General features: G+C 42.5%; 1 protein-coding gene and 1 long non-coding RNA gene across 4 annotated transcripts in view; one reads left to right on the top strand and one right to left on the bottom strand.

Moving 5' to 3' along the window:
* Nucleotides 1–5,997, top strand: part of LOC142072837 (uncharacterized) — a 232,032-nt gene extending 226,035 nt beyond the window's left edge. For both annotated transcript variants that reach the window (XR_012669436.1, XR_012669437.1), the window contains exon 5: nucleotides 5,532–5,997. This is a non-coding gene — a long non-coding RNA (uncharacterized LOC142072837). The remainder of the gene's footprint in view (nucleotides 1–5,531) is intronic.
* SORCS1 (sortilin related VPS10 domain containing receptor 1) overlaps nucleotides 1–14,653 on the bottom strand; it is a 423,910-nt gene that overhangs the window by 46,478 nt on the left and 362,779 nt on the right. For both annotated transcript variants that reach the window (XM_048857873.2, XM_048857874.2), the window contains exons 17-18: nucleotides 10,036–10,149; nucleotides 8,049–8,220 (exon numbers count right to left, since the gene is read on the bottom strand). In XM_048857873.2, coding sequence (XP_048713830.2) covers nucleotides 8,049–8,220; nucleotides 10,036–10,149 — 286 coding nt within the window. The remainder of the gene's footprint in view (nucleotides 1–8,048; nucleotides 8,221–10,035; nucleotides 10,150–14,653) is intronic.

Here is a 14,653-nt window from a genome sequence, read left to right as displayed (position 1 = left end):
TTGCCAGAGACCCTGGGGCTTTTTTGCCTTCCTCTGCAACATTTGGCATGGGTCATTTGCAGTTTAACCTAGTGTAAATGGTGGATTCTCTGTAACTTGAAGTCTTTAAACCATGATTTGAGGACCTCAGTAACTCAGCCAGAGGTTAGGGGTCTATTTTAGGAGTGAGTAAGGTTCTGTGGCCTGAGATGTGCAGGTCAGACTAAATGGTCCTTCTGACCTTAAAGTCTATGAGTTCATCCTAGACATAGGAATTACTGGGTGAGATACAGGAATTAGGTGAGGTTCTCTGGCCTGTGTTATGCAGGAAGTCAGTCTAGATGATCATATGGGTCCCATCTGACTTTTAAAATCTATGAAGATCATTAATACCAATGTGACTTAAGTAGATGTTTGAAGTTAAATCACTTGTGTAAGGTCTTTGCTGAGGGCAGGGGAGACCTACAGCAAAACCATACTGCTGTGTACAAGCAGCTCCCAAGAGTAGTTTGCACACGGCGGTATTATCAAGAGAGATTTTTGCAACAATATGACATTTCCTTATGTCAGTGACTGGGATGTGTGTGGTCATGCCTACTGGTTAGAGCAGGCATCAGTAGCCAGGAATCAGAGCCCAAGATGAGAGACTTAGTCAGAGGCCTGCGCCAAGGGTCAGAGAGGAAGTCAAAAATCAGAGCCCAGAGTCAGAACCAGGCTAAGTGGAATGAAGCAGGGCATTGGCAAGGCTGGAACAAGGCAGGAGCTATCTTGGCTGTGGGCAAATGCTTTTAGCAGCAGCTGAACTGTTGCTGCTGCTGGGTTTAAGGGTCAATCTGATGACTCTTCCAACCCATCAGGCGGACCGCGGTGTAACAAATCAGGCAGTTTACAAGCCAGCTGCGCTTGTTAGGTTACCCAGAACCTGGCTCTGCCACGGGCTCTCATCCCTGACACTGGGCACCAAAAATAAAACACCCAACTCCTCCAACCCTTTTTGCTATAGCCTTGCCTGTTGCCTTTTCTAGTGTGTACTCGGCATGTTGACAAGGGTAGTGGTAGATTATATGGATCCGCAGAACCCAAGTAAAGCGAACAGTAAGCCCAGTGCACTTCTCCTGTGGCTTTGCATATGGGCATCAATGCAATGAGCATTAACCCAAGTCCAACTTCTTGAATGAGCACCATCTTCCAGCTCCATCTCTAGAGGTTTGTAATGCAAACTCTCTTAGGAGGCATGGCCACAATTTGCAAAGGTGGCTACCTATGGTTAGGTCCCCTAAACTCAGTCCCTGTATATTCGTCACGCTGGGGTAGGCAGATACCTGTTATAATAGCCAGGAAAAGAGCAGTCCTTGGGGTTGGCATTGCTAACCTGATTTAATGTATGTTACCTACAAGGTGTGGCATAACCGTCAGATGGTACACTGCAATCCTAATAAGTGCTTTGCTAGATCAGAGCCTATAAGTATCTGCTTAGCTTTTAGCACATGATTAGGTTTGTTGACCTCAGTGAAGCATGTGGCAGAGCTAGTTGAATCCAGATCTTCCAAGACCAGTGTCTTGAGCACCAGACCATTAAAAAATAAAAGCACTTTGACATAAGTAAGTAAGTTTTCAAAGTCATTCTAGTGACTAACAAAACCCGACCTCTGGGGATTTAAACACATATATAATAGCACCTTCTCTATGCACAGCAAACGTACCTATTTCTTGCAAAAAATCTAGAACAAACACAGGACCTAAATGCTTTCAGCAAGATCTCTGAATCTTTTCACTTCAGCATTTGTTAGCAACATGCCATGCTGTTTGCAAAATATTGTTACACTTTGGTTACTTTTATACTGCCATTAGAATTTTGGTATATGTCTGATTATGGCCCATCCCAATCAATCTAATAAGGATGCAGCCTTCCAGCTTTCCATTTAAATTTCACCCAGAAGGTTGTAATCATGGATTTTCCATATTAAGTGCTAGTCTTTGTATGTAAATTGAAGTATTAAAACAATGAGATACAGCTCAAAGTTTTTAATTTTAGTCCCATGCCTCAGATTTAATTTAAAAGTCTTCAATTATGCATTGGCTTGCGTCTCTTTTTCCTTAAAGATGTTTAAAACGGATTTAATTATCCACTGCAATAGGCAGACACTGCTTCTGTTGGGATGTCTTCCTGAATGAATGTTTTAAAAATGTGCTTTACACAGTCTTTATGCAGATTCACCCATTTTCCCCCATGGCACTTTTCCACTTGCATCCAAAAATGTGTCCTTGAAGACATTTCTTTATGGAAGACATTCCACTGAATTCCGGGGCAAGTCTGTCTGTAGAATGCTCCTTAATATGGCTCACAGTTCAGCAATCATTAAGCATATTCTTAACTTTAAACAAGTTAAGTCCATCCTGATTCACATGCTTATCTTTAAGTGCATGCTTAAGCACTTTGCTGAATTAGGGCCTAAGGTACTTTGTGCATGCTTAAGCACTTTGCTGAATTAGGGCTAAGGCCACCGATTAATAATGATGCTTATTGGTGGTTTCTTGCAGTTTTCCTCCAAGAAGAATATTTGGATGACTACATGTAAAGTCAAATAAACTCAACCATAATCAAGTTCAAAGATGCTTGTTTCAAGTTGATTTTATTAACATTTATTAATAAGTTGTACGCAAGTTGATTCTTGGAACATTTCAAAGTAGCAAGTAACAGGAGAACTGGTGTTTAGGTATGCGTGGAAACATTTACATTAGGTGGTTGAGACCAGTCATTAAAATATGTGTGTATGAAAAATGTGGCCACCTTAGAGTCACCTCCAGGAAAATGGCGTTATGACTGGGTTGCCTCTGCAGCAACCCCTAGTGGCCCATCAGGGCCTGACTCCCCCCAAGTCTCCACTGGTAGGCTGCTGTGAGGTCCAAGGTAGCAGTGCTTTGGCCCTCTAGCCAAAGCAAACTTCAGTCCTACCCCATCTGGGGTGATAAGGACCAAAAGAAATGAGGAACACCCCACCCCCCCAACTCATAATGGAATCATCCAACAAACCTTCGGTGGGACCCCACCCCCTATTCAGGGCTTGTCTCCAAACAGTCTGTGCTTCTGCTGATCCCCTAGGGTCTGGTTGTCCCTTCCAGCAGGGACTTGTCCAGCCGGCAGGCTAGTTCAGTCTCTCACACCAGGAAAAGCAGAATTCCGTCCTAGGCAGCCCTTGATTGGGCTAGATCTCCTCCTTTTAACTCCCCTCTCGATGCCTGACATTTGCCACAGGCATAATGGGGCCAACTGGATCCAGAGTCTCTCATTAACCCTCTTGTTGCCAGTGTGGGCCATCTGCCCCATCACAGGCACACGAGTTTTTGTATTAAAAAAAAAAAAGAATGGGGCGAGATCCTCACCTAGTGGAAATCAGCATAGCTCTACTGACATTAGTAGAGCTACAGTGATTTATATCAGCTGATGGACCAGAAATACTTGCTCCCAGATCTTGGGAAGAAGAGGCAGACCTTTTGGGGTTCTCCAACCTCTTCACTAGGTCAGTGGTTGTCAGTACTTAACCAGAGGTTCACCAATATTCCTCTCTGCGAGCCCCATATGATCGCAGGCTGCTTTTGAATTGCTTTTCCTTGTTCCTCCCAGTGACATTGTTACACCATCAGAAAGTCATATTCCACTTTGCTGAGTTTGATCATCTCTGTGAGGATAACAAGACCCAGTGCTATGAGACGTTTTCCTGATTGTCATCATGTGCTTCGTGGAGACATCATACTTTTCACTGCTAGCATTTGCTCCTTCCTTCCTCTTGTTTTGCTGTTGTGTTAAACTATGAGACTAACTGATTTTTCAGGGACAACCACGAGTTTGCATCCAAAGCTCTCCTCTCTCCTGCTCAGTCTCAACTTGTTCTTTAGAGAAGGCAACTAGACCTAGAAAGTTAACAGTTGTACAGGTCTCTGCAGATCTTCTCTTTGCTCATCAGCTTTATAGCTTTCTTGTCCTCCTTGTTAGCCCTTTTGTGTCAAGTGGAACTTGAGTATGAACACAGAGTTGGAAAGCTACAGTACGTAGGGTGACTATCTACATCTCAGAACAGGGGAAGCTCTAAAGCAGCAGTGTTCTGAAGGGCCAAAGACATGAGAAAAGGTCTCTGTCTTTTACCGCACAAGAGTTGTACATGTGGCACAAGTGAAGAAACTGGTCCATCTTGGATAGCTTAGTCATTAAAATTATTGACCATCGCCTCCGGAACTGAGGGACTGGCCTGTCTTTATCTCTGGGTGCACTAATTCACATATCCTCGAGCAAAATCACACATGCATGTCCACATTATCCAGCCCATTTTGACATGCCTGATGTCCTCCTCTGATGTGAAGAGCTAACCAGAGAACACTTTTGTTTTTGATACCTACCTCTCATCTGCATTGGAAGGAAATGGATCTCAGGCTTTGCCTATGCACAGCTTTGGTACCTATTTAACTATTTGCATTAAGGATGTGACTTACAGAAATGATTAAATGGGTATAATCCCTACAATCCTACACTGCCTTATAGGTGCCTTATAGCAGTACACTCGATTCACTTAAACTTAGGCCATGTCTACGACGGGTAGTGATCGATCTATCGGGGATCGCTCTGCTGTGAACTCCGGAACTCCACCAGGGTGAGAGGCGGAAGCGGGGTCCGCGGGGGAGTGGCGGCCATCGATCTCGCGCCGCGAGGACGCGAAGTAAGTGATTCTAGGTCAATCTAAGATACGTTGACTTGAGCTACGCTATTCTCGTAGCTGAAGTTGCGTATCTTAGATCGATCTCCCCCCTTAGTGTAGACTAGGCCTTAGGGAAATAAGCTATACCAGTATAAATACCTTTATACCAGCATAACTGCATCCACACTAGGAAGGTTGTACTGCATCAGTTATCCCAATATACTTAAAGCAGTACAATGTGCATTAAAAGGCTCCTCACACAAGGCCAGACCTACTGAAAGCAGCTTGACTTTTCAGGATGCTTTCAAGTAATTCTCTCATTCCCTTTTGATAGCTCCACCATTTGTGTCAGTGGTGAGCAACTGAAAATAGGTTTGCAGGTGACAGGAGCTCCCATGGAGCTCCCATGACCTCGTGCAAGAAGTATTTCATTGTTTCTTTCGGCGTCAGTGAAACCAAAGGACCTGTAGCTGGCCAGTTTTCTCCTACCACTTCAGCAGCCAAATGATTAAGGCTCGTTGTGCAGCTCATGTGTCTAGCATTTTTGGAGAGAGCATCAGCGGTAGCTAGCGCTGGTTGAAATTTTCCACACAATTTTTTTTTTGACCAAAAATGCCTGTTTAAAAAAAAGTTGTTTTTTTTTTTTTTTTTTTAAATTCCCATATTTCAATGAGTAAAACTGAAAACTGCAATTTTTGGGAGGCGGGGGAGTTAGTTGTTTAGTTAATATTTCCGCCTACTTCCTCTCCTTGTTGTTTCCTTTAATCCCCCTTATTAGTGGCAATATGGACAAAAAGGCAGGGGAGTGAGTTTTTGTTGTTTTATCAATATTTTGAATTTGTTTGTCATTTTTTTTTCCAGAGAATGAACATTTAGATGCACCAAAGCACATCAGATTTGCTAGATGCTGCTTCCTTTGCAAATCAGTATGCGAGTTTGTTCAGAGAAGAAAAAGCCTTGGTCTGCACCTACAACTTTTAGCCACCGACGCCAACAGTACCAGATTTTCCTCATTATATCTGCTTGTCATAAATATAAAGGGAAGGGTAAACCCCTTTAAAATCCCTCCTGGCCAGAGGAAAAATCCTCTCACCTGTAAAGGATGAAGAAGCTAAAGGTAACCTCACTGGCATCTGACCAAAATGACCAATGAGGAGACAAGATACTTTCAAAAGCTGGGAGGAGGGAGAAAAACAAAGGGTCTGTGTCTGTCTGGGTGATGCTTTTGCCGGGGACAGAACAGGAATGGAGTCTTAGAACTTAGTAAGTAATCTAGCTAGGTATGTGTTAGATTGTGATTTCTTTAAATGGCTGAGAAAATAGCTGTGCTGAATAGAATGAATATTCCTGTCTGTGTGTCTTTTTTGTAACTTAAGGTTTTGCCTAGAGGGATTCTCTATGTTTTGAATCTAATTACCCTGTAAGGTATCTACCATCCTGATTTTACAGGGGTGATTCCTTTACCTCTATTAAAAGTCTTCTTGTAAGAAAACTGAATGCTTTTTTCATTGTTCTAAGATCCAAGGGTTTGGGTCTGTGGTCACCTATGCAAATTGGTGAGGATTTCTACCAAACCTTCCCCAGGAAGTGGGGTGCAAGCGTTGGGAGGATTTTGGGGGGAAAGACGTGTCCAAACTCCGTTTTTTCAGGAACCCAGATAAAGTTTGGTGGTGGCAGTGGAAATCCAAGGGCAAAGGGTAAAATTAATTTGTACCTTGGGGAAGTTTTAACCTAAGATGGTGAAAGTAAGCTTAGGAGGTTTTCATGCAGGTCCCCACATCTGTACCCTAGAGTTCAGAGTGGGGAAGGAACCTTGACACTGCTAGAGGAGTGTTTCCCAAACTTGGGACGCCACTTGTTTAGGGAAAGCCCCTGGCGGGCTGGGCCAGTTTGTTTACCTGCTGCGTCTGCAGGTTCGGCCGATTGTTGCTCCCACTGGCCGCGGTTCGCTGTGCCCGGCCAATGGGGGCTGCGGGAAGTGGCGCGGGCCGAGGGACGTATATGAATTGTCAGTGGGCAGGATTGAACTGGGACCTTTGAAGTTTAGTGCATGAGCCTCTACCGCATGAGCTAAAAGCCAACTGGCTGTTAGCTATGGCTGTAGAGCAAACTCATTTTATCTCTCTCTTTCAGTGGTCTCAGCGCCACTAGATGGGACAGAACACCACACCCAGAAGTATATCACTATACAAAGAATCAGAAACCACCAACATGAAGATCCAAGTTAGTCCCTGTAAGCCGCCATGCATTTTGTGTTTTTGTGCAAACACAGATCAGTGTTTAGCACTTTCTTGCCAAACCACAAAGGAAAGCAAATGAGACAAGGGAAGTGGGAGGAAAAGGCAATCTGGGCAGTGAGGAAATCTTACTTGGGAGCAGAGAACACAGGATGGGAGATTTCATGGATTCTCTCCAATGACTTAATAAAATACTTTCGATACAAGAGGAGCCAGGCTAGGGGGAAATGTACTTGCAGATTAGAGATGTCCTGAGGATACCGGGTTTTTTTAACCTCCTTTCATCCAAGAATCTCAGAGCCTTTCAAACATATTAATCAAACTTTGGATCATTGCAATGAGGTATGTTTGGCATTATTAGCTTACCTATCTGTATAATGGGTCTATCTTATCAAGAAGCCACAGAGTGAGTCAGTGGCAGAGCCAGGATTAGAATCCAAGAGCCCAGATTCCTAGTTCTCCGTTCTACCACTAGGCCACTTTGTAAACTTCAAGTTCCAGAATCTGAGCTACAAATGCACACAGCTCAGGAGGAGGGGTGTGTGTGTGTGTGTGTGCACATGCGTGCACGCGCGGATGACTTTAAGACCACCCTTGTTCTGGTGGAAACTGAATGAGGCTAGGGTTCACATTCACCATTGGATTCCATCGTGATGAAATCTTGAGATCTTTTCTTGGGAGATTTTAGCCCTAAGCGCCTAAATGGTGGAAACACTCAGCCATCTCAAAGGGGGGAAATCTCATAAGATCAGACCTGTATGTGAGATTTCCGCCATCTTGGGCTGAACTGCAGCAAGGTCTAATTGGAACCAATGATCAGTCCATCTTGCACTTTCAAATCCTGTTGGGGATCCAAACCAGAAGGGACAGGTTGGCATCAGGATTCAAGTCTGCACCGCTTTTGAAATTTGAAGTGGTTTGGATGTGAGGTTCTGGTTCTGAACTGTGGTTGATGCATGGAAAAAAACTTTGTGTCCCATCATCACCTTATATCACGTATTGCCTTTCAATAACATTCAGACTAAGATGCATTGTTAAGTGGATTTAATCCCCTACTCCAGTGTCTCAACTCAATGTCTTTGCAAGCTTGCATGATTCAGATTAATGTATTCCCAGGGGGGACCATAAAAATAGACCATACCTCCTCCAGCTGCACCATGAGAGTAACGTTGTGCCCTTGTTCTGCGGTCAGTTTCCCATCCGAAGTGATGATACGCAGTCCACGGGGGGCCTTGCCAGGACACTGCTGGGGTTTAGCTGTGTACTGTTCTCTCACGCCATCTGTGCAGTTATTAGACACAACCTTTCTGTACCTGCAAAGAGAGAGATCTCTGTGTAAGGAGGAGATGCAGGGAATCAGAAGTTCAAAATAGGCATGGGAAGTTTTCAAATTTGCCTCAGGTTGGTGAGGCTGAGGGCAATCTGGCTTCTAAGTACTTTGTAGATAAGTGGTCCAGTCACACTTTCCACATGCCTACAGTGCACAAGCAGCCTACAATATAACGTTTTCAGCTGGATACAATATTCTCATTCATTGCTCCCCTAACGAGTTGCATAATTTTGCTGGACACAATTAAACCGCTGCTGTCCTGCACTGCAGAGCTTTCTGCTTCTCAGTTGGGCATGAGCCAATTCTCTCTAAGAAGCCAATCTTGCACTTTAACCATCTTTCACCTGAGGATCCCAGAGCTTTTAAAACACATTAATTAAGCTTAGGATCACTGCAGTGCAGTACATTCAATATTATTAGATCCATTTTACATAAAGGCAAGCTAGATCATCAAGAAGTCACATAGTGAGACAGTGGCAGAGCCAGGATTAGAATCCAAGAGCCCAGATTCCTAGTTCTCTGTTCTACCACTAGGCCACTTTGTAAATTTCATGGTCCAGAACCTGAGCTAGAGCTGAACACAGCTCAAGAGAGTGTGTGCACACAGATGACTTTAAGACCATATGTTTTATCACAGCAATTTTGGGCCCATCAGAGTTACAGTTTGGACCCAGACCCAAGACAGAGCAGCCTGAAGGTTGCTCTGTCGTGCACTGGCTGCTGAGACTCTGGCATCTAGAGATGAGCAGAATTTAGAAGGTGCTGGAGGGCAGGATCTGGCCCCAGGCATCTGAAAAATGCTTTGGGATTTTTGGAACACAGACAGCTGTAGAAAGATATCGGTTATATTTTTATTCTAAGGTTAATCTGTTAAGTGCAGCACAGCTGTGTTTATCTAATGCACAATACACTGTAAACCTCTTGAGAAAATGTGTTCCTTTCCCTTGTAAGATGCCATTGTTAACCCCAACTTGCCTCTATTTAGTTTTTCTCTTTTAAGTGGATTTTTGGTTTTGCCACCACATTCCAGGGAGAGGACATTGCTGTTCTAAGGCAGATTGTGTTTATGAAGTCACAAACATGGCTACATTATATTTACCAGTGCTGAAGGAAATGGGCTAGATCCTTGGACCCATTTGTGCAGCTTGTGAGCTTACGAGGGGCTGATGTATAGCTGTCAGTTCTTTGTGCCTGTTTTATGCACCTTTTACTTAGCAAATACAATTAGAACTTGACACCTGCAACTCCTGTTGACCTTAGCTGCAACTGCCACTGATTTTAATGGGGCTGTAAAGGATCATGGAGTACTCAACTTCAAGGGTTATCTACTTATTATTCTCTTTCTTCAAATTTAAACCCAATTCTTATTGCCTTTCTCTAGCATGTATCCCACTCTCAGCTTTAATCACTTGGATTTTCTTCAGGATTTAGGGCATGACCCACAGTCCACTGAAGTCAACGGCAGTCTTTGCACTGACTTCAATGGATGTTGGATAAGCCCATAGATCACATTTGTCCCATGCTCTACAGTTTGCTTGTAGCATCATTTTTCCAGAGCAGGTTTAAAGAAGAAAATAAGAACAAACAAACAAAAACTAGAGAATTACGGGCTTGATCCAAAGCCCACTGAAGAAGTCAATGAAAAAACTCCCATCAACTTAATCAGTTTCAAATTGGACCCTGTGTGTCTCAGGAAAAGTAGGCTTTAAACAACTCTGGGATGACAGCTTGGAGATCCCATGTGGCTGAGGGCTGCAGGGTTGGATTTGCTAAAATCATCTTCTGTAAATCCACTTACCCAGTGCTGTTGAGATAACTCTGTCCAAAGCTACAGTCTTTTGACAAGGACGACGGGTTATACCAAAACGCTGGTAAACACTGGCCATTGGTGTGACGCTCATATCCATAATCACTGTTTTATCAGAAAAATAATTGACAAGGAAATCAGACATTAACTCATCCTCGCTAATATGGATGTAATGACTCCGGGTCCCTTTCCTGCCTTTTCAGCTTGAAATGATATAATAAATACAGCACCTGGGCCTGATTCTGCTTTTGACTTCAGTGGCGTTCACCTAGATTTAGGTCCGTGTAAGCATGAGCAGAACTAGCCCTGTTGTTTCTAGTCCTGGTGGTTTATGAAATCATGGCTTGTAAAAGGCAGGCCTAGATTGGTTTCTCGGTCGAGCATGGCTTCGTGGTTACAGACAGATCCAGGAGCCAATGTAGCAAATCCCAGAACTGCCAGCAATTTTCAACTGCTGCTGACTCAGTGATGCTTTAGGAGCTGAACAGCTTAAGTTCAAACTGATGTTATTTGGACAGAACACCGCCTGTGGCCTAAAGCAAATTTGACAGCCCTGAGAAAGCTTTCTAGAGGAACAAACTCCTGCACAGGATTTTTGGTATGGAACAGAAGGCGGCTGGGTTTTTTTCATTTCTGCATTAGTTTGGAAAAGGAGAAGTTCTCCATAATGTGTGTGTCAAAAGGAGGAAGAGGATTGAGCTGGTGGAAAATGGAAATTATTTCTCTCTTAATTTTCCCCTTGGACCGTAACTGGAATGCTGTTGAGACACTGGATCTGTACACATTCATCCAGTTGCATCATGGCTTTACAATGGGGAATATTAATTACATAATGCTTTTGGTTGCCTTTTTTAAATTTTAGAACATGGTCTTCTTAGCAGATCTCCTGTTCTAAAATCCACTCTCCTTTGTAGAAAGTGGCCTGATAACTACCTCAAGGAGGAGAAACTTCTTAGAGGAGGCTTGGATGGGAGTTAAGACCTTGAAGGAAAGGAGACAGGACAGGAGACACAGGAAGTGGAAGGAGCCAGGCTGACGGGATTGTATATAAAGAGACCCAGGGAGTTCTTCCTGTAACTGGACCAGAGATGGCGTTCCAGGAAAGCGACTTCTTTGTTTTTAATTCCAAAGAAGAGATGGTCAAACGAGAGTAAAAATTGTAAAAACCTTTTCCCTGCTTTGACGTCAAAATGCTGGCTTTCCAAAGTTTCAGTTTAATTAAAATTTTGAACTATAAGCAACGTTGCAAAGGAAAAAGTCATGAACAATTTACAATACTTTTTGCTGGAATTCCAGCAAGATTTGCCATCAAAATTTGAAAGCTTTAAACATTTCAACCAGTTCTATTCCTGAAGGCCTAGAAAAGAAATGGTGCAAGGTGGCTTAAAAGGATACAACTGAAAGTAAAGGAATGAAATTGGCCAAAGGAAAATGTAGGCTGAATATCAGAAACATCTTAGTGAGGTCTAGTTGACTACAGAATAGTGTTCTTGAGTGATGCATTGGAAGGCCCATTGTCTGGCATATTTAAAACTGGATTGACAAAGTATTTGAGGATATAATCTAGGAAACAGTCCTGCAATTTCCAAGCGATGGACTAGATGACCTAAAATGATCTTTTTCCACCCTTAGTTTTTATGATTCAATTTTCAGGAGCTTAGTTCCTAACATACCAATGACTGACCATTGCTTAAGGGCTTTAGAAGTTCAAGCCAGGCTTGCCAGGCTGCCAGCTGCTCCTGTAATCATCCTGATTGGAAGGAAGACACCAGGGCTATGGAAATATTCTATAAGGAGAAGTAAAATAATTTTCATTTGCCTAGAGAGAACAAATATTTATGTACAAACAGGACCTCGTTTCTTTGTAATTCCATTGTTGCCACGTTGAAACGCTATATTCCTGAGTTATCATGTGTCAATAAAATTAAAAATCTGTAACACTCTACACACAGCTAGTCCATAATCAGTTTTGTTTTTCACCTAATAGTGAAATCTGCCCAGAGGGGATCAGCATCCAAAGTCCAATTTAATCCAACAATATTGGTCTGTAATTTCATATTACACACACACGCACACACACTCTACAAGTCTGATTACAGTTGAAATCATTTGGATACTGTATTCAGGCATCTGGATGGACCAAACCTGAATTAACTAGGTTTGGCTGTGTTTGTTCCTCAAAGTCACACAGTGAAATTATATGTTCCGGAGCGGAAATAGTTTTCCGAAGTATAGAAGTTCTACTGTGACCTTCTGAGCTTTGCAAGTCTGTGCTGCCTTGATACAGACATACAGAAATATCATACTGGTAAATGACATAAACTGCTCTTCCATATCTCTCTAGGGATGCACCAGCTCCTCTTTCCCCTCTGCAAACTTGGAAACTAATGAATTTCTTGGTTACTGTCTGGTGCACACAGAGCACTGAGGATGGCAACAAATTTCTGCCTACGGTTTGGCACAACAGGCTTTGTTGCAATGGAGAAGGAGCAGCATCAATTGGATCACCGTAGCATAATCTAGACTACTGAAATCTGAATGCATCAGGGATGGACTGCAAGCAACTAGCAGTCTCATTGCCAGACATCTGGTGTTCAGACTGGCTACATTTTGTGCCAGACTCAGAACAGCACAGGTGAGAGAGATGAAGTGCTCATCAATGACAGTGCAGCATATATTAAAAGGGATTATTTTTATGAATATTAGAGTTCTGATTCTGCTCTCAATTATACTGGTTTTTCTGTGCTCACCTCCACTGGCTTAACTCGAATCACACCTAATTGGTGGTGTAAATAGATAAAAATCTTGATTGCAGGGATCTATAATTCGGCTTCTATTTAGGGTCAAAGACTAGAAGGAAATCTAAAAATATTGTAGACTCCCCAGACCAAAACCAAAAAACAAAAAAACAACTCTGCAAACTGGCGTTAAGGTTATAAATACCATTTAAGGGAAAAGAAAATCTTAGAAGAACTTCATAGTTTACATTATCCTGTCTCAGCAAAATATACATACACACACACACACACACACACACACACACACACGGAAAGTTTCAAGTTAAGATTAAACTATTAAAAGTCAGATCTGAAAAAGAAAGATTTGATTTTCAGGGCCCATTTTAAGAAAAGGAGAAGTTATCAATAATGTCTGTGTCAAAAGGAGGAAGAGGATTGATGGGTGATGCATGGGTGATGCATGTTTACAGGCACTGGAAGGGAAAGTTGGTGGCAGAAGAACATGAGGAAGAAAAAAGAAAATCTTGGGTCGATGATGTGATATTCTGGATGGTTCAAAAGGACTATTCATCCACAGAGATTAGCGGAGGATCGTACAGAATGGGGTACCATAGTTGCAAACCTCCAGTAATGGAGATGCCACATAAGAAGAAACTATTAACAAATCCGTCACTGCAAACGATAGAAATGTCCAACTAGGATCGCACTCAGATAACAATAACCCTGTCCATGGACCACTCTGCTCATGTCATCCAAAAATCAGGAGACATCTTAATGCCTGAACCCAGGATCTCCTCCACACTAATCAGCTGACCTTAACAATACAGGTCAGTGCTGTCAGAAATTGAAAATGCCACCTGCCTTTTGACCTTTAAACCTTACATCCATTAAGTGACACAAAGTCAAGGTACCTGGGGATACAGGCATCTTTAATTCCATACGGCCATGGCTCAGCTAGCTAAATCCCCTTGTGGAAAAGTCCTACAGAATTTAATAGAACTTGGTAACCTTTCCATGGAATTTTTAAAGTGTCCTTTTGAATAGGGATCTAACTCTGTCTTAAGAGTTTTATATTGCCACCCTTCACTGTAGGATCCAAGACGTAGATCTTTAAAGGCATTTAGGCACCTTTTGAAAATCCCACTAGGTGCCTATCTGCATCTTTAGGCACTAAAACACCTTTCAAAATCTGGCCCCAAGTGCCTAAATAATATATCTGCTAATAAACCATTACTTAAATGTTTACAAATTCTACAGAAAAAAAGAGATCATTCTCTATTTAGTTCTATAGGTGTTCAGAGTAATTTATATGCACACATATTCTAATATCTATAGAACCCTATTAGTTTCATACCTATCAATTAATTAGGACTTATTTGGTTCATTTAACCTCAGATACTGTAGCTGCAGCCACACGGACAAGCCTTCTTAAAGGCCCCAGGAAGACTCCAGAAATATACGTGTTTTAAAGTAACTACAGACAGCTTAAACCCCTCAGTGTAAATAAGAATCAGGCCCAATGGGAATACTAATGGAATAAGTCGCTAGAAACTGGCCCGAAGTTAGTTGACCAAAGAATTGACCCAAACAAGGATTTCTTTCTGTGACTACAGGTGTTGCTATGGGAGAGACACTGCTGTGAGAGAGTGTTCAGGCTGTAGAAAGGACTAAAATGTCAGGTGAGCTGTAGCTCATGGAAGCTTATGCTGAAATAAATTGGTTAGTCTCTAAGGTGCCACAAGTCCTCCTTTTCTTTTTGCGAATACAGACTAACACGGCTGTTACTCTGAAACTGGTAAGTTAGTGCTTTAATAACATGTGATTCGCGGTGTAATCCATTTACCCAAATGAATAAATACAATCTAGTTTCT

Source organism: Caretta caretta, chromosome 7 (assembly GCF_965140235.1).
Source record: "Caretta caretta isolate rCarCar2 chromosome 7, rCarCar1.hap1, whole genome shotgun sequence".
NCBI classification, from domain to species: Eukaryota; Metazoa; Chordata; order Testudines; family Cheloniidae; genus Caretta; species Caretta caretta.
Note: the sequence above shows the minus strand (reverse complement) of the source record. Positions and strands in the feature narration are given on the sequence as shown.